Genomic DNA, 21,746 nt, shown 5'->3' with positions numbered 1-21,746 from the left:
AGATGTTGAATCATATAGTTCATTCATGAACTTAGTATAGTTCCAAGATGGCTTTTGACAATGGGACACTACTGCAGGTAGTTGCTCCATAACTCAGTCTGAGGAATCCAGGTTCGACCTGTGATTCACATACATACAAAGCCAAGTCCACACAAAATATGAATTTTGTGAAAACGTGAAAACGCGAGGACATGCAAAGATACACACGGAACTGAAGTCGTCAGATCCGTTGGACATCAGGCTATACCACAAGCGAAGCATATTTACACCGGTGTGCCACAGGTGTAAAGTGCATTAGCATTAACTAGATTATTGACTCTAGTGCAAGTGGGAGTCTGTAGGAGATATGCCCTAGAGGCAATAATAAATGTTATTATTTATCTCCGAGTTCATAATTATGTTTATGTTCCATGCTATAACTGCTATGGTTCTCGAGTCTGCAATAACCACGAGGCTCGGAGGAAGACTCATATGCACGTGTGGAATAATAAACGGTAAAATGTATTCCTAGTCTGGCCTCTAAGACTAGCTCAAGTGTTGCATGATGGTTATGTTTTCCTGATCATGGGCATGTCTATGTCAGCAACCTTGAGGGCATAATGTTAAGAGAACATTTGTGTTGAATCGACCCGGCATGATGTTATGCTATGAGATTCATTCGTCACAAGTTTATTGGTACATAACAAAGAGATGGTTAACGTTTGCATGATTCCTTAGACCATGAGAGTATCGAGTTTCTTCATGCTTGCTTCATGAACTTTGGGGTTTGTTAAACGTCATCCGTAAATGGGTGGCTATTACGGCGGCTTACGGGTTCATGGAAAAGTGTGTCAAGTAACTTGATAGCTCAAGATTGGGATTTGCTCCTCCGACGATGGAGAGATATCTCTGGGCCCTCTCGGTGTTACGGTATCCATCATCGTCTGGCCAGACACTTTGTGATTTGATCACGGGGATGCCGGAACACGATAACGAGAAAAGAGAACAATACCGGTAACGAGGTAACTAGCATAGTGGACAAGTTGTTGATCCACGGGAATGCCAACATGTCTCACCTCGGGTATTTGTAACATATCGCGAAGCAACAGGAATAGCACACGGCAACTGGAGGTTCACTCGAATATTTATTCGTGTGGGTATAGGGGTCAATATGGGTGTCCACGGCTCCGATGTTGATCATTGATCGGAAGGGGTTCCGGGTCATGTCTATACTTCACCGAACCTATAGGGTCACACGCTTAAGGGTCATCTATCTGCTGAATACTAGACAGGGAGTCTGAGAGAAAATCACCGAAAAAGTTTCGGACACCGAAAAGTTTCGGACAGCGGAATCGTACCGCAGAGAGAGGTCATCGGATAAGTTTCGATGATACCGAAAAGTTGTTTTGGGATACACCATTAAGTCAAATTGGTTTCGGCACATGCCTGATAATTCTTGGAGGATGCCAGAATCATTCTGGAAGCTTTTTGGAATTTTCTGAGATAAAAACCGGAAATGTTCCGGAGCTGCCGGAGCCACTTCAGATGCGTTTCGCAGATGAAAATCACTAAAACCAGAATTGTTTCGGAACGCGTTGAAAATCATTTTAGTGGGTACTGGAAATGTTCTTAGCCCACATAAATATTTTCAGTTCGATCAGACGCTGAAAAATGTCGTCGTGAATAGTGAAAATCAGCTTTATGGTTACTTTATGGAAAGCCACCTTTTGGGGCTTTGCTCCAAAAGATCTTGGGGATGACATGGATGGATAGGAGCCATTTTTTGGGACCCTCATGGGGGTGTGGCCGGCCACATGGGGTATCCCCCCTTGGGGACCCTCTTGTTCCTTGGTTTCACTCCTAGGCCCTTGTGGAAGGACTTCATTCATGTGCATTTTGGGTTTTTTGTGAAACTACCCTACCCCCTTGGGATTTCCTATAAATAGAGGTGGAGGGGCAGCCCTCCACACTCATCCCTTGCTCTCATACACATGCCATGCATTATCTGGCTTCTTCTCTCCCTCCCACGAAAAGAGTTTCGTAGAGCCGTAAGGCTGTCTGGGTTCCGGCAGGAACTAGTTCTGGACGGCGAAGCCCTGCCGGATAGATGACACCGTATGTGTGCAACTCTGTAGAGAGATCGTAGTTTCGGTCTTAGTTCGTGAGTGCCTCCCGAAGGGCTGTCCGTGTGACCGTCCGAGTTTCGAAGGTCCTCCCGAAGGGCTGTCCGAGTGACCGTTCGATTTTCGAAGGTCCTCCCGAAGGGCTGTCCACGACACCGTCCGGGGGGCTGTTCGACCGCCTCCTGGAGGGCTGTCTAAGGAGCAGATGAGGGTATACATCCTCGCGGTTGGGAGGTTGTAAATCCTAGCTGCGGGGATCTGCACCGCCGATCGTCATCGACTCTACTTCCCGCTGCGCTACGAGTCGGTAACGAAAAAGATCAAACCATGTATGCAGTCTCCATAGTGGTCCTAGGCTGGTGCATAGGTCGGAAATTTTTTGTTTTCTGCTGCGTTCCCCTACAGAATACTCAGGTTAAACTTGACGAGCCTAGCATATAACAGATATGGCCTCGGAACACGGAGACCGAAAGGTCGAGCGTGAATCATATAGTAGATATGATCAACATAGTGATGTTCACCATTGAAACTACTCCATCTCACGTGATGATCGGACATGGTTTAGTTGATATGGATCACGTTATCACTTAGAGGATTAGAGGGATGTCTATCTAAGTGGGAGTTCTTAAGTAATATGATTAATTGAACTTGAATTTATCATGAACTTAGTACCTGATAGTATTTTGCTTGTCTATGTTAATTGTAGATAGATGGCCCGTGCTGTTGTTCCGTTGAATTTTAATGCGTTTCTTGAGAAAGCAAAGTTGAAAGATGATGGTAGCAATTACACGGACTGGGTCCGTAACTTGAGGATTATCCTCATTGCTGCATAGAAGAATTACGTCCTGGAAGCACCGCTGGGTGCCAGGCCTGCTACAGGAGCAACACCAGATGTTATGAACGTCTGGCAGAGCAAAGCTGATGACTACTCGATAGTTCAGTGTGCCATGCTTTACGGCTTAGAACCGGGTCTTCAACGACGTTTTGAACGTCATGGAGCATATGAGATGTTCCAGGAGTTGAAGTTAATATTTCAAGCAAATGCCCGAATTGAGAGATATGAAGTCTCCAATAAGTTCTTCAGCTGCAAGATGGAAGAGAATAGTTCTGTCGGTATAACAATCACTTGATTCAACTGGGAGTTAATCTTCCGTATGATAGCGTTATTGACAGAATTCTTCAATCATTGCCACCAAGCTACAAGAGCTTCGTGATGAACTATAATATGCAAGGGATGAGTAAGACAATTCCCGAGCTCTTCGCAATGCTAAAGGCTGCGGAGGTAGAAATCAAAAAGGAGCATCAAGTGTTGATGGTCAATAAGACCACCAGTTTCAAGAAAAAGGGTAAAGGAAAGAAGAAAGGGAACTTCAAGAAGAACAGAAAACCAGTTGCTGCTCAGGAGAAGAAACCCAAGTCTGGACCTAAGCCTGAAACTGAGTGCTTCTACTGCAAGCAAACTGGTCACTGGAAGCGGAACTGCCCAAAGTATTTGGCGGATAAGAAGGATGGCAAGGTGAACAAAGGTATATGTGATATACATGTTATTGATGTGTACCTTACTAATGCTCGCAGTAGCACCTGGGTATTTGATACTGGTTCTGTTGCTAATATTTGCAACTCGAAACAGGGGCTACGGATTAAGCGAAGATTGGCTAAGGACGAGGTGACGATGCGCGTGGGAAATGGTTCCAAAGTCGATGTGATCGCGGTCGGCACGCTACCTCTACATCTACCTTCGGGATTAGTTTTAGACCTAAATAATTGTTATTTGGTGCCAGCGTTGAGCATGAACATTATATCTGGATCTTGTTTGATGCGAGACGGTTATTCATTTAAATCAGAGAATAATGGTTGTTCTATTTATATGAGTAATATCTTTTATGGTCATGCACCCTTGAAGAGTGGTCTATTTTTGTTGAATCTCGATAGTAGTGATACACATATTCATTTATAATATTGAAACCAAAAGATGCAGAGTTGATGATGATAGTGCAACTTATTTGTGGCACTGCTGTTTAGGTCATATCGGTGTAAAGCGCATGAAGAAACTCCATACTGATGGAATTTTGGAACGACTTGATTATGAATCACTTGGTACTTGCGAACCGTGCCTCATGGGCAAGATGACTAAAACACCGTTCTCCGGAACTATGGAGAGAGCAACAGATTTGTTGGAAATCATACATACAGATGTATGTGGTCCGATGAATGTTGAGGCTCGTGGCGGATATCGTTATTTTCTCACCTTCACAGATGATTTAAGCAGATATGGGTATATCTACTTAATGAAACATAAGTCTGAAACATTTGAAAAGTTCAAAGAATTTCAGAGTGAAGTTGAAAATCATCGTAACAAGAAAATAAAGTTTCTACGATCAGATCGTGGAGGAGAATATTTGAGTTACGAGTTTGGTCTACATTTGAAACAACGCGGAATAGTTTCGCAACTCACGCCACCCGGAACACCACAGCGTAATGGTGTGTCCGAACGTCGTAATCGCACTTTACTAGATATGGTGCGATCTATGATGTCTCTTACTGATTTACCGCTATCGTTTTGGGGTTATGCTTTAGAGACGGCTGCATTCACGTTAAATAGGGCACCATCAAAATCCGTTGAGACGACGCCTTATGAACTGTGGTTTGGCAAGAAACCAAAGTTGTCGTTTCTTAAAGTTTGGGGCTGCGATGCTTATGTGAAGAAACTTCAACCTGATAAGCTCGAACCCAAATCGGAGAAATGTGTCTTCATAGGATACCCAAAGGAGACTGTTGGGTATACCTTCTATCACAGATCCGAAGGCAAAACTTTTGTTGCTAAATTCGGAAATTTTCTAGAGAAGGAGTTTCTCTCGAAAGAAGTGAGTGGGAGGAAAGTAGAACTTGATGAGGTAACTATACCTGCTCCCTTATTGGAAAGTAGTTCGTCACAGAAACCGGTTTCTAAGACACCTACACCAATTAGTGAGGAAGTTAATGATGATGATCATGAAACTTCAGATCAAGTTATTACTGAACCTCGTAGATCAACCAGAGTAAGATCCGCACCAGAGTGGTACGGTAATCCTGTTCTGGAAGTTATGTTACTAGACCATGACGAACCTACGAACTATGAAGAAGCGATGGTGAGCCCAGATTCCGCAAAATGGCTTGAGGCCATGAAATCTGAGATGGGATCCATGTATGAGAACAAAGTATGGACTTTGGTTGACTTGCCCAATGATCGGCAAGCCATTGAAAATAAATGGATCTTCAAGAAGAAGATTGACGCTGATGGTAATGTTACTGTCTATAAAGCTCGACTTGTTGCGAAAGGTTTTCGACAAGTTCAAGGGATTGACTACGATGAGACCTTCTCACCCGTAGCGATGCTTAAGTCTGTCCGAATCATGTTAGCAATTGCCGCATTTTATGATTATGAAATTTGGCAAATGGATGTCAAAACTGCATTCCTGAATGGATTTCTAGAAGAAGAGTTGTATATGATGCAACCAGAAGGTTTTGTCGATCCAAAGGGAGCTAACAAAGTGTGCAAGCTCCAGCGATCCATTTATGGACTGGTGCAAGCCTCTCAGAGTTGGAATAAACGCTTTGATAGTGTGATCAAAGCATTTGGTTTTATACAGACTTTTGGAGAAGCCTGTATTTACAAGAAAGTGAGTGGGAGCTCTGTAGCATTTCTGATATTATATGTGGATGACATATTACTGATTGGAAATGATATAGAATTTCTGGATAGCATAAAGGGATACTTGAATAAGAGTTTTTCAATGAAAGACCTCGGTGAAGCTGCGTATATATTGGGCATCAAGATCTATAGAGATAGATCAAGACGCTTAATTGGACTTTCACAAAGCACATACCTTGACAAAGTTTTGAAGAACTTCAAAATGGATCAAGCAAAGAAAGGATTCTTGCCTGTGTTGCAAGGTGTGAAGTTGAGTAAGACTCAATGCCCGACCACTACAGAAGATAGAGAGAAGATGAAAGATGTCCCCTATGCTTCAGCCATAGGCTCTATCATGTATGCAATGTTGTGTACCAGACCTGATGTATGCCTTGCTATAAGTCTAGCAGGAAGGTACCAAAGTAATCCAGGAGTGGATCACTGGACAGCAGTCAAGAACATCCTGAAATACCTGAAAAGGACTAAGGATATGTTTCTCGTATATGGAGGTGACAAAGAGCTCATCGTAAATGGTTACGTTGATGCAAGCTTTGACACTGATCCGGACGATTCTAAATCGCAAACCGGATACGTATTTACATTGAACGGTGGAGCTGTCAGTTGGTGCAGTTCTAAACAAAGCGTCGTGGCGGGATCTACATGTGAAGCGAAGTACATAGCTGCTTCGGAAGCAGCAAATGAAGGAGTCTGGATGAAGGAGTTCATATCCGATCTAGGTGTAATACCTAGTGCATCGGGTCCTATGAAAATCTTTTGTGACAATACTGGTGCAATTGCCTTGGCAAAGGAATCCAGATTTCACAAGAGAACCAAGCACATCAAAAGACGCTTCAATTCCATCCGGGATTTAGTCCAGGTGGGAGACATAGAAATTTGCAAGATACATACGGATCTGAATGTTGCAGACCCGTTGACTAAGCCTCTTCCACGAGCAAAACATGATCAGCACCAAGGCTCCATGGGTGTAAGAATCATTACTGTGTAATCTAGATTATTGACTCTAGTGCAACTGGGAGACTGAAGGAAATATGCCCTAGAGGCAATAATAAAGTATTATTTATTTCCTTGTATCATGATAAATGTTTATTATTCATGCTAGAATTGTATTAACCGGAAACATAATACATGTGTGAATATATAGACAAACAGAGTGTCACTATTATGCCTCTACTTGACTAGCTCGTTAATCAATGATGGTTATGTTTCCTAGCCATAGACATAAGTTGTCATTTGATTAACGAGATCACCTCATTAGGAGAATGACGTGATTGACTTGACCCATTCCGTTAGCTTAGCACTCAATCGTTTAGTATGTTGCTATTGCTTTCTTCATGACTTATACATGTTCCTATGACTATGGGATTATGCAACTCCCGTTTACCGGAGGAACACTTTGTGTGCTACCAAACGTCACAACGTAAATGGGTGATTATAAAGGTGCTCTACAGGTATCTCCAAAGGTACTTGTTGGGTTGGCGTATTTCGAGATTAGGATTTGTCACTCCAATTGTCGGAGAGGTATCTCTGGGCCCACTCGGTAATGCACATCACTATAAGCCTTGCAAGCATTGTGACTAATGAGTTAGTTGCGGGATGATGTGTTACGGAACGAGTAAAGAGACTTGCCGGTAACGAGATTGAACTAGGTATCGAGATACCGACGATCAAATCTCGGGCAAGTAACATACCGGTGACAAAGGGAACAACGTATGTTGTTATGCGGTCTGACCGATAAAGATCTTCGTAGAATATGTGGGAGCCAATATGGGCATCCAGGTCCCGCTATTGGTTATTGACCGGAGACGTGTCTCGGTCATGTCTACATAGTTCTCGAACCCGTAGGGTCCGCACGCTTAACGTTACGATGACAGTTTTATTGAGTTTTGATGTACCGAAGGAGTTCTGAGTCCCGGATGAGATCGGGGATATGACGAGGAGTCTCGAAATGGTCGAGACGTAAAAATCGATATATTGCCGACTATATCGGACTTCGGAAAGGTTCCGAGTGATTCGGGTATTTTTCGGAGTACCGGAGAGTTACGGGAATTCGTATTGGGCCTTAATGGGCCATACGGGAAAGGAGAGAAAGGCCTCAAAAGGTGGCCGCACCCCTCCCCATGGTCTGGTCTGAATTGGACTAGGGAAGGGGGGCGCACCCTTCCTTCTTTCTCCTTCCCCCTTCCCTTCTCCTACTCCCACAAGGAAAGGAGGAGTCCTACTCCCGGTGGGAGTAGGACTCCCCCCTATGGCGCGCCTCTCCCCTTGGCCGGCTGCCTCCCCCTTGCTCCTTTATATACGGGGGCAGGGGGGCACCCCAGAGACACAACAATTGATCCTTGAGATGTCTTAGCCGTGTGCGGTGCCCCCCTCCACCATATTACACCTCGATAATACCGTTGCGGAGCTTAAGCGAAGCCCTGCGTCGGTGGAACATCATCATCGTCACCACGCCGTCGTGCTGACGAAACTCTCCCTCAACACTCGGCTGGATCGGAGTTCGAGGGACGTCATCTAGCTGAACGTGTGTAGAACTCGGAGGTGCCGTGCGTTCGGTACTTGATCGGTCGGATCGTGAAGACGTACGACTACATCAACCGCGTTGTGATAACGCTTCCGCTGTCGGTCTACGAGGGTACGTGGACAACACTCTCCCCTCTCGTTGCTATGCATCACCATGATCTTGCGTGTGCGTAGGAATTTTTTTGAAATTACTACGTTCCCCAACAAATGAGACTCACATGTGTGTACCAGAGCGCTGACAAACTATTAGCAGGTCAAGAAACAGTAGCTATGAACAAAACAAAATGGCTAATATTGTGAAAACGTGCTTCAAAGCACATTGGCGAGAATGGTGGTTTGTGGTACGGTTTGCAAAACACAGGATTACCGCATGAGCCCACTTGAATCTTACAGGACTGAACCACAGTAGGGAACAAAAAGATTCTTTCCACAAGGTTTGATTGGATGATGTTTTTCCTAAGATGTATAGGAGTCATTTGGGAAAATCCTGTAGGAGTCAATCCTACAATTCAAACACCTCACATCTCAATTTGTTTTGTTATTAAAATAATTTACTATTACCAAGTGTAGCCTGCAGAGGAAAAGACCTAACCGAATGTTGTTGATTAAAAATTAACTCTTTACTGTTTGTGCGGGCCTCAAATGTTTTTTCCTTGTTGACAAATTTCAAATATCCATATTTTATAATTACCATCCATTCCAAATCAAACTTCTTTAAGTTTGACTAAAGCTATTGACTCTAAATGAACATGGCCGGAAAATGATTTATAAACATCTTGAAACTAAGGTGTGTGTGTGTGTATATATATATAGTGATACTATTCATCACCCAGGGTGCAGAATAAGTTATTCTTCACCCAAGGTAATCTTACTATCACTTCATAATTAAATTACATTTGGAATTCAAATAGTTACGTTCCTATTGATTCACTACGTAAAATTTGGTATAAGAAAATAAAATTATAGGTCATAAGACAAGAAAATTTGGAGTTTATGTATATTTTACACTATGTTTTTACGTTTGTAATTTTACATAACATAAAATATTTTTTACGGTGATGATATATTTTCTTACGGTATCTTTTTACGTCAGAAATAAGATAAAACTTACGGAACGTAAAATTACAGTGCACTGGTGGTAAAATATAGGGGGGTGAAGAATAACTATTCCTCACCCAGGGTGACGAATAGTCAATCCCTTACATAAATTCTATGCGTACCACAACATATTCATGTAGCTCAAAGTTTGGGCTATACATACAGTGGTATAGTACACATAGGTTAACAAAAAATGCTGAATAAAACAGAGACGTGGACAAACACATGCCTCAGGGAGACTATAGTGCCTCCCAAGATCCAACCGACAGAAGAGATATTCCTCATTTGTATATTTAAACACATGCCTCAGGGAGACTATAGGGTTCTGTACCTGCGGCGGCTGCGGCTGGAGGACGGCGCCGCCGACGAACTCGAGGGTGGGGGCACCGGATGCTCCTCTCGTTGATGGGGGAGGGGAGGGGCTGCAGGCAAACCCTAGCCGCCAAGCGCACGAGTGCTGCAGCTAGGTGGAGTAACCTCTGCCGGAGATGACGGAGCAGGTGGCCGGCGTCGTGGTTGGTGAGGAGCAGGTGGCCGGCGTCGTCGTTGGTGAGGAGAGCGCGAGGAAGAGCGCCCCGTGTCCGAGGAGGTGGTTGGTGCCTTGGCGGCCGGCGGCGGCGGAGGCCTGGAGGATGGAGGGACCGAGGGAGAGATGGAATCGGGGGCTTGAGAGATGTGATCGATTGGGGGAAGAAAGGAGATTGGGGAAAAAAACATAATAGTGGCGCACGGGTGACTGGTGCGCCATTACTAGTTAACACTAGTAGTGGCGCATGGGCTGGCTGGTGCGCCATTAGAAATTTTTTTAAAAGAAATTTATTACTAGTGGCGCACTGGGTTAGTGGTGCGCCACTAGTAGTTGACACTAGTAGTGGCGCACGGGGTGGCTGGTGCGCAATTAGTATTTTTTTTAAATATTACTAGTGGCGCACCGTTGGTCTGGTGCGCCACTATATCTTTCATACTAATGGCGCACCAACACATGGTGCGCCACTGCTATATAGTAGTGGCGCACCACATGTCTGGTGCGCTATTAGTAGCCATATCATCTATAGCCCTTTTTCTAGTAGTGTTAAGGATTTTTTTTTCCTTTATCACATATTAAAATTCATAAAAAATAAGAGCACACATGTCTTTTTGATTCAAACATTTCAAATTCCATTCATATTTTTAGGATATCTTACATAAACTTGAACAGAATTTGAAATTATACATAAAAAACAACCTAAAGAAACTACTCCTCCATGGAAAGGTCGATGACCTCCATCATGCCGCCGTCGCCTACGTCATCATCGTCGCTACCGTCGTCGCTCTGCTCCGCCTTGAGCGCTGCCTCAACAGTCGCCAAGGCCACCGCCTGCTCCTCGGCCTCTCGCGCAGCCGCCGCGGCGGCTTCTTCCGCTGACCGCGCCAGGGCCGCGAGCAGTCCGGGCGTGTCCTCCGGGTCGCCGTCCTGTCGGAGCGCCGCCACCTCCGGTGGGATCACGGCCTCGGCCGGGGCTGGTGGGGCGGGGCCAGGAGGCGGGGCGCACCCGCGCCCGCGCGGGCGGGAGGGCCCGGCTTCGCCTGTGATGTCGCCGACGGGGAGCCCACGGGCGGCGCGCTTGAAGGCGCCGATCACGTCATTGAACCGCTTGCCCCTCCAAAATTGGCGGCGGTTCCTCCGGTTGAACCGCCCACCCGGGTGCGCGCTCAGCTCGGCGTTCGTCGCCGGCGGGCCCTGCGTGGGGTAGCCGTCGGCGGAGATCCTCCACGGCCGCGGCACCTTCGCCACCGGCGGCACGAGCAGGCCGAACCGGAAGAGATCTTCCGTCTGCCCTAGTGTCAGGCTCGAAGGCCAGACGCCGCCCGGTGCCGCGCCATCACTGTCCGAGTCGCTCGACGCCATTTTTGCAGGCCGGTGGAGACGACGCCGCGGTGGGGGGCGAGAGAGGGATGAGATGGACGGGCGGTGTGGACGACGGGCGGTGTGGGAAGGGCGGGCGCGACAGGAGTAGATTTTATAGCCGGCGGGCGCGGGGCGGGGCATTAACGATGGTAGGTGAGAGGCGTGGCAGGCGAGGAGCCGGCAAGCGGTGGCGTGCGGAAGGCGGGGAGCCGGCAGACGGCGGCATGCGGCAGGCGTGGTTTGGGAGAGGGTGGATAGGGACGGGGGCGCCGCGCGGCAGACGATGCGCGGTAGTCGCGTTGACTGCGCGGTTGCCGCGTTGATCACGGGCGGGCGGGGCGGCCACGTCTGGACGTTTGATTTTTTTTCCAGTCGGGCGGGCGGGGCCTGTATTCGTATACGTATACGCTCCGGCATTTTTTTTTCCAGGCGGGCGGGCGGGCCGACTCTTTTCAAAAAATACCCATCATGCCCTCTTTTATGAAGAGGTATTGGGCAATCTCAGCCTTCTTTGTATTAGAGGGGGTCTACTGAAGCGGAAATGACTAGCTTCAATTAATTGGCAGTGGAGGTTCTTGCTTTGGTCTTTGCTACTCCTGTTTTCCGTTTTCTTTTCCAAGTGTGGACTTCTCCTCGGCTCAAAATATTTGGTATTTTGTATTTGATAATCAGTTTTTTGACGCCTTATTTGATATTCAGTTCCCACCTTTTCTTCTCTTCCACCTTATTTTTATCTAATAGTTTATTCCATGTTTACTTGGCATGTAGGGCACAGTTCCAATACTTTCAGCTGAAGCTATTCATCAGTTACACATATTTATCTTCGTGCTGGCGGTCACTCATTTCCTTTTTAGTGCTATTACAGTTCTTCTAGGAATTGCTCAGGTACCAATTAGAAAACTCAAACTCAAACTAAAGTAGTGATCTAAACACTCTTATATTAGTTTACAGAGAGTACTTATTCTATCATGCTTATGCTAAAAAATTTGTTGCTGGTTGTCCAGACGAGAAAGTGGCGAAATTGGGAGACCAAAATCCAAAGAAATGATGATAGTCGTAAGATTCAGACACATTTCAAATTTGATGAGTGATGAGTTCACAGATTTTCCTCATTATAAGGTTATGTCATATTATTTCATTATGAATGTTTGGTCGTAACTTGCAGCGCCTCGAATGATCAAGCATGTTCAAGAATTCAAATTTATTCAAGACCACTTTAAAGGTGACAAAAAACGATGGAAGACATTTGGTTGGCTGGTATTTTATCTCTTGATCTTTAAGTGTCAATAAAAATGTATATTGCAATTGTTGTTTTCTATAATTGAAGTATAAGATAATCAATTGTCATTTTAGCGTTCCTTCTTCAAACAATTTTATGGATCTGTCACCGAGGAGGACTATACAACAATGCGACTTGGTTTCATCATGGTAATCATAACTAGTTGTCATCAAATAGAAGTCGCTTTCAAACTTTTGAGCATGCCTTGTTAGTGGATGAGATTTAAATGTTCTCCTCCCCTTTTCACAGAAACACTGTCGGGGGAACTTAAAATTCAACTTTTACAGTTACATGATTAGAGCATTGGAGGTTGATTTCAAGAAGGTTGTTGGTATTAGGTAAATAGTCAATGCTACTACCACACAATATATGGCATGATGTTCTTCTAGTGGTTATATCAGTTATCAGTATACAAAGTAACTAATTAACCGGCATGTTTTTTCGAATGCAGCTGGTACCTTTGGACTATGCTGATGATATTCCTATTGTTGAATGTTCAAGGTATCTACTTTATGTTGTGTCCTACTTACATATTTAGCATGAATTATTGTATCAATATATTTTTTTTGCTAAGTTTACTAAGTAATGTTTTGTTGCTTTATGGAAAATATAACTTCACTATATGGTTGTAGGATGGTATGTCTACATTTGGATATCGGTGGTTCCATTCATTGTAAGTAACATAGTATATTGTCCATGACAAAAAAATGAAAACACAAAATTTTATTTAGTTTCTGCATGTTTTCAGGACTTTATTTTCTTTTTGGTATGGATCCGGTTAAAGGCACAACCTTGACATTAAGTTATGCATTTGTTTTGGCAGATGCTACTTGTAGTTGGAAGTAAGATGGAGCACATCATTACGGAACTGGCTTATGAGGTTGCCCAGAAGCATACAGCAATTTGTGGGGAATTAGTGGTAGCTCCTTCAGATGATTTCTTTTGGTTCCATCGGCCTAAATTAGTCCTTTTGTTGATCCACATCGTCCTCTTCCAAAATGCATTCGAAATTGCATTTTTCTTTTGGCTCCTGGTAAGACAAAATGTTAATTGGTCGACCATCAATAGAGATTAATTTATATTTCATAAAACTATTATAAAAAATGATGTATTTACAGGATTAAAGATATGGACTTGATGGTCCTAAATTGCAATCTAATAAGTACAACTAGAACTAACTCTTAATTTATGAACCTTGCAGGTAACATACGGCTTTAAATCATGTATCATGGGAAAACCAGCATATGTTATTACTCGAGTTGTCATAAGGTACAACAACAAAAAGACACTATCGTGCAATAATATTTCAACACGTCTTGAGAAGCAGCATACTCATCACTTCTTTATGTTCTTTTCTTTTCAGTGTCATTAGCCAATTCATATGCAGCTATAGTACCCTACCGCTATACGCCATCGTCTCTCAAGTAAGTCTGCTTAATTAGATGGATATCATTTCAGCTTCTCATTAGGATTTTAGTTAATGCACACTTTAATTCGAAGTATGATTAGCTGATGCCTGAGTAATATAGAGTTCTTTTCCACAATTAGATGCCACAGTATAGGCATTTACTGAAATGATCTAAGTACGACCTTTGGATATGTAATCTTATTAATTTCATCCCGCTATTATTGCAGATGGGGAATTCATTCAAAAAATCTATAATTGATGAGAATGTGAATGAAGGCCTTGTCAACTGGGCTGAAAAGGCAAGGAGAAGCACAAGAGTCCCAAACAGAGCAGCTATTGATGCAAATAGTTCATCAATTGATTAGGCAAATGGCGGCACATTTGAAATGGCAAACACACCGGAAAAATCATCAGTGGAGCAAGGGACCCCAGTAGGGTACGAATATGTCCACACTAGTAGTTTAGCACGACTACATGCATGTATCTATGAGAGGAAAAGAAGATAATGATGTCAGCATCAAAAGTGAAAATTTTGAAACTTCAAAATGTTTTTCTCTCTCAAACCATTGGTCCAATTTACGATCCGTTTTCATGGTTGATTTCTGTCTTAGAAGTTGCCACCCAGTGTTTTACCCAATGTGTTGACACACATGTACATGATATACAGTAGGACATTTTAATCAGTATCTTTGTTTTTTTAGCAAGGCACGTGTATTTTGCTAGTCACGAATATAGATTAAGAGAGGCAGGTTTTTTTTTCCCGCTCAAGCCTGAAGTGAGGGTTCCCGCAAATTATCGGATTTCAAGGGAGGACACGACAGGGCCAGCGAGGCCAAGGCGCTAGGTTCCGGCGGCCTGCCAGCCTGGATGGAAAATTTTGTCCACTGAATCTTGAGGCGGCGGCAATGCGGCATCACTACCGGAATCGCACCCTATGCTGACGGCCAGGGCCGTCGGCATAGCCATGACTAGCCGTCGGGCCAGGCCTATGCCGACGGCCCCCGTCGGCATAGCGCCGTCGGCAAAATATCCGTCGGCGTAGCCAGGATGACCGTCGGCATAGAAAAGCCGTCGGCATAGACCCTATCCCGACGGTGGCCGTACATCTATGCCGACGGCCAGGGCCGTCGGCAACGTCATCGCCTAACGGCGGCCGCCGTCAAGTGCTTCCAAATGGCTTCTCGCAACGTGGCGAGACGCCGTTCAGCATGGGGCATGTCTATGCCCGTCGGCTTAGTTTGAAACTATGCCGACGGCTAGGCCGTCGGCATAGACATGCCATGTGTCAGAAACTGGGCGCTCCTGGGGCAGGTCTATGCCGACGGCCTAGCCGTCGGCTTAGTTTGAAACTATGCCGACGGCCAAGCCGTCGGCATAGTTTCTGTCTAGTTTTTTTTCTTTTTTCTGTTTCTTTTCAGCTCAATTCATTTGAATATACACAGCATATATAACAAACAGCATATATAAGAAGCAGCATCACGTAACAATAAGGAGCAGCATCACACAACAAATTCATCATCACACATCATAAGAAGCATCGCAAAGCATAAACATATATGTATCATCACCACCAAGCATATAAGAATCTCACAAACAACAATAAGATAAGAAACATCACAAGCATATAAGTATCATAGCATCGAGAACCGCCACAATGTGCCCGAAAGGCTTAAGCGCCAGGACGTCGAGCACCGCGGAGGTCGTCACCGCCAAGACCGCCGAAGCCCAGGTTGTCACTGCTAGCGGCAGCGCTACCGCCAAGACCGCCTCCACGTCCGCCTCCGCCTCCGTGGATCGCAGTGGTCGGGCTTCGTGTCTCGGGAGTGCTGCGAAGACCACCGCTAACGGTAGATGCACCTGTTCCCTGGATGTTGAAAATATATATTAACGGGATATAAGACTGTGTTGAAAGGCATGACATGCTTTGGGTGAATTGATTGGGGATGAACTAACCGGCGAGGGGCCAGCGTTCTGTGCCACAAACTCCTCAAAGGTCAGCAGCACTGGTTGTGCTGGAGGACCCTCTGCTAATGGCCATTGAGGACACCTGCCGGCCGCCATTTCCTGAAAAGCGTGCTGCATCTCGCGATCCCTCTGCTGATGGTATGCATGAAGGCGGTCGTGCCACGCCATGGTCTCCTGGCGTGTGTACTCCATGTAGGCCTACAGTATGACATGATGAGACTCATAAAACTACTAAATGCGGAAAATAAAGGGAACAATGAAGATAAAAGGGAAAATACTTACAGTTTGCTGCTCCTGAAAGAGGGACAGTGACGGTGCACTGCTCATGCGCGTGCTCGTGCGCTGGCTCAGGGTCGGGTCGATCCGGCGGAGCTGTGTGTAGGAGATAGTAGGAGTGATCACAGCATCGAGAACCGCCTCCCGACCGTGCTCCTTCGGCCCCATGCCCACCACCACCCTTTCGTCCAGATCCGCCGCAATGGGGTCAGGTGTGTCAGGATGTAACGCCAGATACCCATCGGAGTAGGCCTTCTTCCTATGCGCGGTCTTCTTGCCGTAGTACTTGGGCTCGCCAGGCTTGGGGTCCTTCCGCGTATGGGCGACCTCCCACGCCTGCATGTGTGAGAGCGGCCGCTTCAGTTTCTCCTCCTGCACCACCAAACAGAGGTTAGTCATACATAAGAAAGTAATGGTAAATAGAAGAAGAAGAATGTTTAATGGGGTTAGTCATACATTAACTGCCTTGTGGAGATAGTGGTTTCGGTTTCCCTGAGCATGTACTCCCTCCTTTCCTCGGTTAGCCTTGTTTTTGACTCTCATAGCCGCCCAGGCTCCAGCCTCATCACACCAAAGATCCACCAATGCCGCCCAGGACTCGTCTTTTCCATAACACCAATTTGGACACACCTACATAATAAAAGCATAATGGCATGTCAACACGAAACGGTGAAATGTACCACAAGGTAATGAAAGCATAATGAAAAATCTTTTATACTTACCGCCAAGAACTCGTCCCTCTCCAAGGTAATGCCCATCCTCCGTGCTTCTTCCTTGGTCATCTTCACACCAAGATAGTCGTGGTAGTATGTCGAGATGGCCACATAGCGCACCTCGTACTGCATCTGGCGGGCCTTCTTCTTGCATTGGCGTAGCACGATCTGGTCCGCTCTGGCCCTGTGCTCCGGGAGAACTCGATAGAATTTCTACAATCATGCACGAAACAAGAATGGAAGAAGCCATGAGTTAAATCATTCATGAAACTAGAATGGACTTGTGCTTCTGAAGAGAACTCACCCAGAAAGTGGTGATCACGGCCTTGGCATGGGTCCCATGGTCCGCGTGGAGGGCCGCTTCCCAGTGCTCCCAGCTCGTGGCCAAGACCCGATGGTCCGAGTGCCTGACTGGATCTGGACAGTACAACCCCGGCCAGTGTAACTTCAGCAAGACAGTGATGAGGCCGTTGGGAATACGGACCCCTTTAGAATATATCCAGTTGCTGCAAAAGAATGAACTATTAGCATGTGACAAGCAAAATAAATAACAACCGGAATGAGCATGCGACAAGCAAAATAATGAAATTATTATAAAGTGGCACTTACTCTTTCCCCGTGGGCTCAATGAGCCACTTCTGCTCCTCAGTAGCAGGAACCTGCTTTGGTAGCTTTGCGTTACCACGCAGACACCCCTTGTTGTCAACCCCCTCCCCGCCAGCACCATCATCCCCGCCACCACCCTCCTCCTCGCCTGCCTCCCCCTCCCCAACCTCCTCCTCATTCTCCTCCTCCTCGTCCTCCTCCTCCACCTCCTCCTCGGCCCGCATCCCGAACCTCCTCCTCCTCGCCTGCCTCGTCCTCCTCCTCCTCCTCACCAGAGGAGGGTACCTCACTAGAGGATGGCCTCGAAGACAACACCCCTAAGTCGGTGAGGGTGCGCTCTTTCTGGCCGCGACCCCCTGTAGTGGCTCTCCCCCCACCACCTCGCCCTCTAGGGGCTCTCCCCCCGCCCCTCCTCCTCTAGGGGCACCTCTCCCTCGACCTCCCTGTGAGGAGTCATCGTCAAGTAGCCGGGGGGGAGGATTACGTGCTCGACCACTCCGACTAGGCAGGCCAACGACCTTGCGTAGGAAACCCACGCCGTCGGCCTTCCCCTTGCCCATGTTCCACGAACCTGCATTGAAAAGAGAATAAGCAATTAGTAAATTAATGAAATGAAGGAAAAGGCATGATAATAAACACATTAATAAAAATGCACAAAAGGCATATTCCTAAACTATAGAAAAAAAAAGACTTGACACGTACATCTGCTAGAAACCATATGAATCATCACTGTTGTAACCTCTTTCTCGGTCACATTCTTTTCGGTGTGGAAAAGGGACTCTGCCACATTCTTTTCGGTGTGCATCACATCGATATTGTAAGGAAGTTTGAGGTCCTTGAAATAGGGAAGCTGTGAGAAGGGGGTAATGTGAGTCCAGTTGTGCGTCTCACCATATCCCTCGAAGACTTTGGCTTTGGCTTTGCCTTTGCCTTTGACTTTAGGCTGGAGAGCTTTTAGCTGAGCAAGAACATCTGCCCCCGAAAATGTTGGAATCTCGGTTACTTCATGAACAACCCGGCCTTTCGTGAAGTTCTTCTTGTCTTCCCTGTCTGGATGGTCTGGAGGGAGGAACTGTCGATGCAGGTCAAAGGCTACATACTTGCCACCCTTACTCAGCCAAATCATTCGCAGAGCCTGCATGCACACTGGGCATGGCATCTTCCCACTTGTACACCATCCGCAGAATAGAGCATAGCCGGGAAAGTCATGCATGCAATAGTGCAACCAAACTTTCATCAAGAAATTTCTCTGCAGATCCCGGTCGTATGTCAACGTCGGAAAGTACCAAGAATGGTGCAAAGCATCCACCAGCGGCTGCATAAACACATCCAATTGCTTCCCCGGATAATCAGGCCCCGGAATGATAAGCGACAAGAACATGGTCTTGCGTTGCATTAGGGCACCGGGAGGAAGATTGAGCGAAATTACAAACACGGGCCAGCAGCTGTATGGATTGGATGACATACCATATGGATTCAACCCATCACCTGATATGGCTATTTTGACATTCCCAGCCTCGGCTGCTTCCTCGGGGTATTCTTCATCGAACGACTTCCATGCTTCCCCTTCCGATGGATGTACGATTTTTTTTGGATTGTACCTTATACCTTCCTTGTGCCACTTCATCATTTTGGCAGACTCCTCGTGATGAAAAGGCGCTGCAATCTTTTTATAAAATCAAGATACCGAAGAACCTTAACGGGGATGGTTAGCTGCTTTTTCTCACCATCCTCACCGACCACCTCAATGTACCGAGACTAACCGCATTGCCTACAGTACTTGTCATCCGCATACTCGTGCCTAAACAAAAGGCAATTCTTCGGGCAAACATCTATTTTCTCATAATCCATAGAGAGTGCCTTCATGATTTTCTTTGTATCGTACATGGTTTTCGGCAGTTCATGACCCTCAGGGAGGCTGTTAGCCCATACTCCCAAGAATGCTTCGAAGCATTTCTGGCTACAGCCGTACTCAGCCTTGACTGCAATCAGTTGCGAGATGGCATCCAGCTGAGATATTTTCGCACCCGCATAAAGAGGTTTCTTCGACGAGGCCAAGACCTCCAAGAAGGCCTTTGCGGTTGCCTCCGGCTCCTCCGGTTCATTCTCTGAAGGTGTCGCATTTCCCGTTTCTACAACAATGACATCATCTAGCATGTCCCTGACCCCGCCGTCCTCATATCCATCGATGCGTTGTCGCATCACCTCCTCTCTACCACGGTCCTGCTCGGCTATGTTTATCGGCGGCATGTCAAAGTTTGGCATATATCCGTGTGTGCGAAGGTGCTCACTCATGTCCGTCTGATTTCTACGGTGACGTCTGGCACATCTTGCACAGGGGCATGGTGGGATAATTCTCATTGGACGACGGAATATCTCCTTCAAATACACATCGGTTTTCAGAGCTGGTGGAGCGAGCGACGGCGTGGAAGAAGGGGGCAGCGGCGGCGGGGCAGAAGGGAGGGAGCGAGCGGCGTCGAGAATGAGTGGTTGGGGAGGGGGTAGTGGATAAGGTGGCCCTATGTCGACGGCCAGGCCGTCGGCATAGGAGTGGTCCCACCTGACAGCGAGAGGGACATCGAGTGGATAAGGTTGCCTCTATGCCGACAGCCCGGCCGTCGGCATAGATGGGAGGCCTATGCCGACGGCTAAGCCATCGGCATAGATGGCAACTACTTTTTTTTGAAAAAATAGTCCCACCTCGCCGAGGGAAAAGCAATTTGACCTGTTTAAATAGTTCACTAATCCATACATTACAAGCTCTGGTATTCATTAGACTTATATGAAGAAACTGGACAATTGCTGTGAACTTTTCAGTGCTCGGGCACCGGGCGTGCCCGGGCAGCCGGCCCGATGCCCGAGCACTAAAAGGTTCACAGCAATTGTACATTTTCAATGATGAATACCGGAGTTTTTAATCAATTCAATTATTACATTTTTAGATTCTTAGTTTACCGTCAGTACGGGACCCGGTACCCGGCACCTGGAGGGGGGAAACGGACGCGTTGGGTCTACACGGAGGGGATCTTGCCGTGGGTCTGGCCTGGATGTTGCTCCAAAGTGTTCCTATGGGCTGACCTACCACAACCGGGTGGATAGGTCCACTGCTCAAAGCCCGTCCGTGCAAAGTCAAAGGGCTAGATCCCGTGGTCAAACGCTAGAGGGTTAGGCGGGACGGGGGCCCTGGGGGTAGCAATGCCACCCGAGCGTCGCACCGGGCCCTCATACATGCGGGATGGTGTGGTGGCATGTCCGAAGAGGCGGCACGCGTCTCCGGGGTGTGCCCCCCCTCACGGACGGCGACACCGCCGGCACTTGGAGGGGGGAAACGGGCGCGTCGGGTCTACACGGAGGGGATCTTGCCGTGGGTCTGGCCCGGATGTTGCTCCAAAGTGTTCCTATGGACTGACCTAACACAACCGGGTGGATAGGTCCACTGCTCAAAGCCCGTCCGTGCAAAGTCAAAGGGCTAGATCCCGTGGTCAAACGCTACAGGGTTAGGCGGGACGGGGGCCCTGGGGGTAGCAATGCCACCCGAGCGTCGCACCGGGCCCTCATACATGCGGGGTGGTGTGGTGGCATGTCCAAAGAGGCGGCACGCGTCTCCGGGGTGCGCCCCCCCTCACGGACGGCGATGACACGGTAGTAGACGTTCTGCGGTAACGATGCGGCGTGAATATTATTAAATACTCGGAGCGCGATAAAATCATGAGTTTTTTACACGACGCGGGCACATGTGTTGTAGGACTGATGGTAATTTTTCATAATTGTTCGTGATGGAGTAGTATCTGAACAATTCCCTCTATGCGGATTGCTCTTCGCGTGTCTACGACTGTGGCCGGCGGCCTCCGGGGGCTAGCATGCCGCCAAATCTTGCGTAGGCGGCCTCTCACAAGTCTGGAAGTGTTGTGGCGGGTGCAAACGCCTGGCACGCGTCTCCGGGGTGTGCCCCCCCTCACGGACGGCGACGCCGCCGGCACCTGGAGGGGGAAAACAGACGCGTCGGGTCTACACGGAGGGGATCTTGCTGTGGGTCTGGCCCGGATGTTGCTCCTAAGTGTTCCTATGGGCTTACCTAACACAACCGGGTGGATAGGTCCACTGCTCAAAGCCCGTCCGTGCAAAGTCAAAGGGCTAGATCCCGTGGTCAAACGCTACAGGGTTAGGCGGGACGGGGGCCCTGGGGGGTAGCAATGCCAC

At 47.0% G+C, this 21,746-nt stretch overlaps 1 protein-coding gene across 1 annotated transcript in view; it reads left to right on the top strand.

The window, feature by feature from the left end:
* The window catches only part of LOC123168528 (MLO-like protein 1), a 41,842-nt gene extending 27,491 nt beyond the window's left edge, over window positions 1-14,351 (top strand). Inside the window, exons 3-13 of the mRNA XM_044586410.1 lie at window positions 12,068-12,184; window positions 12,304-12,355; window positions 12,465-12,556; window positions 12,653-12,727; window positions 12,828-12,916; window positions 13,030-13,079; window positions 13,211-13,251; window positions 13,402-13,611; window positions 13,780-13,847; window positions 13,942-14,002; window positions 14,214-14,351. Coding sequence (XP_044442345.1) covers window positions 12,068-12,184; window positions 12,304-12,355; window positions 12,465-12,556; window positions 12,653-12,727; window positions 12,828-12,916; window positions 13,030-13,079; window positions 13,211-13,251; window positions 13,402-13,611; window positions 13,780-13,847; window positions 13,942-14,002; window positions 14,214-14,351 — 993 coding nt within the window. The remainder of the gene's footprint in view (window positions 1-12,067; window positions 12,185-12,303; window positions 12,356-12,464; window positions 12,557-12,652; window positions 12,728-12,827; window positions 12,917-13,029; window positions 13,080-13,210; window positions 13,252-13,401; window positions 13,612-13,779; window positions 13,848-13,941; window positions 14,003-14,213) is intronic.
* The last annotated feature ends 7,395 nt before the right edge of the window (window positions 14,352-21,746 follow it).

This window comes from Triticum aestivum, chromosome 7D (genome assembly GCF_018294505.1).
Source record: "Triticum aestivum cultivar Chinese Spring chromosome 7D, IWGSC CS RefSeq v2.1, whole genome shotgun sequence".
NCBI classification, from domain to species: Eukaryota; Viridiplantae; Streptophyta; class Magnoliopsida; order Poales; family Poaceae; genus Triticum; species Triticum aestivum.
The sequence above is the reverse complement of the archived record's forward strand: the minus strand, read 5'-3'. Positions and strand labels throughout refer to the sequence as shown.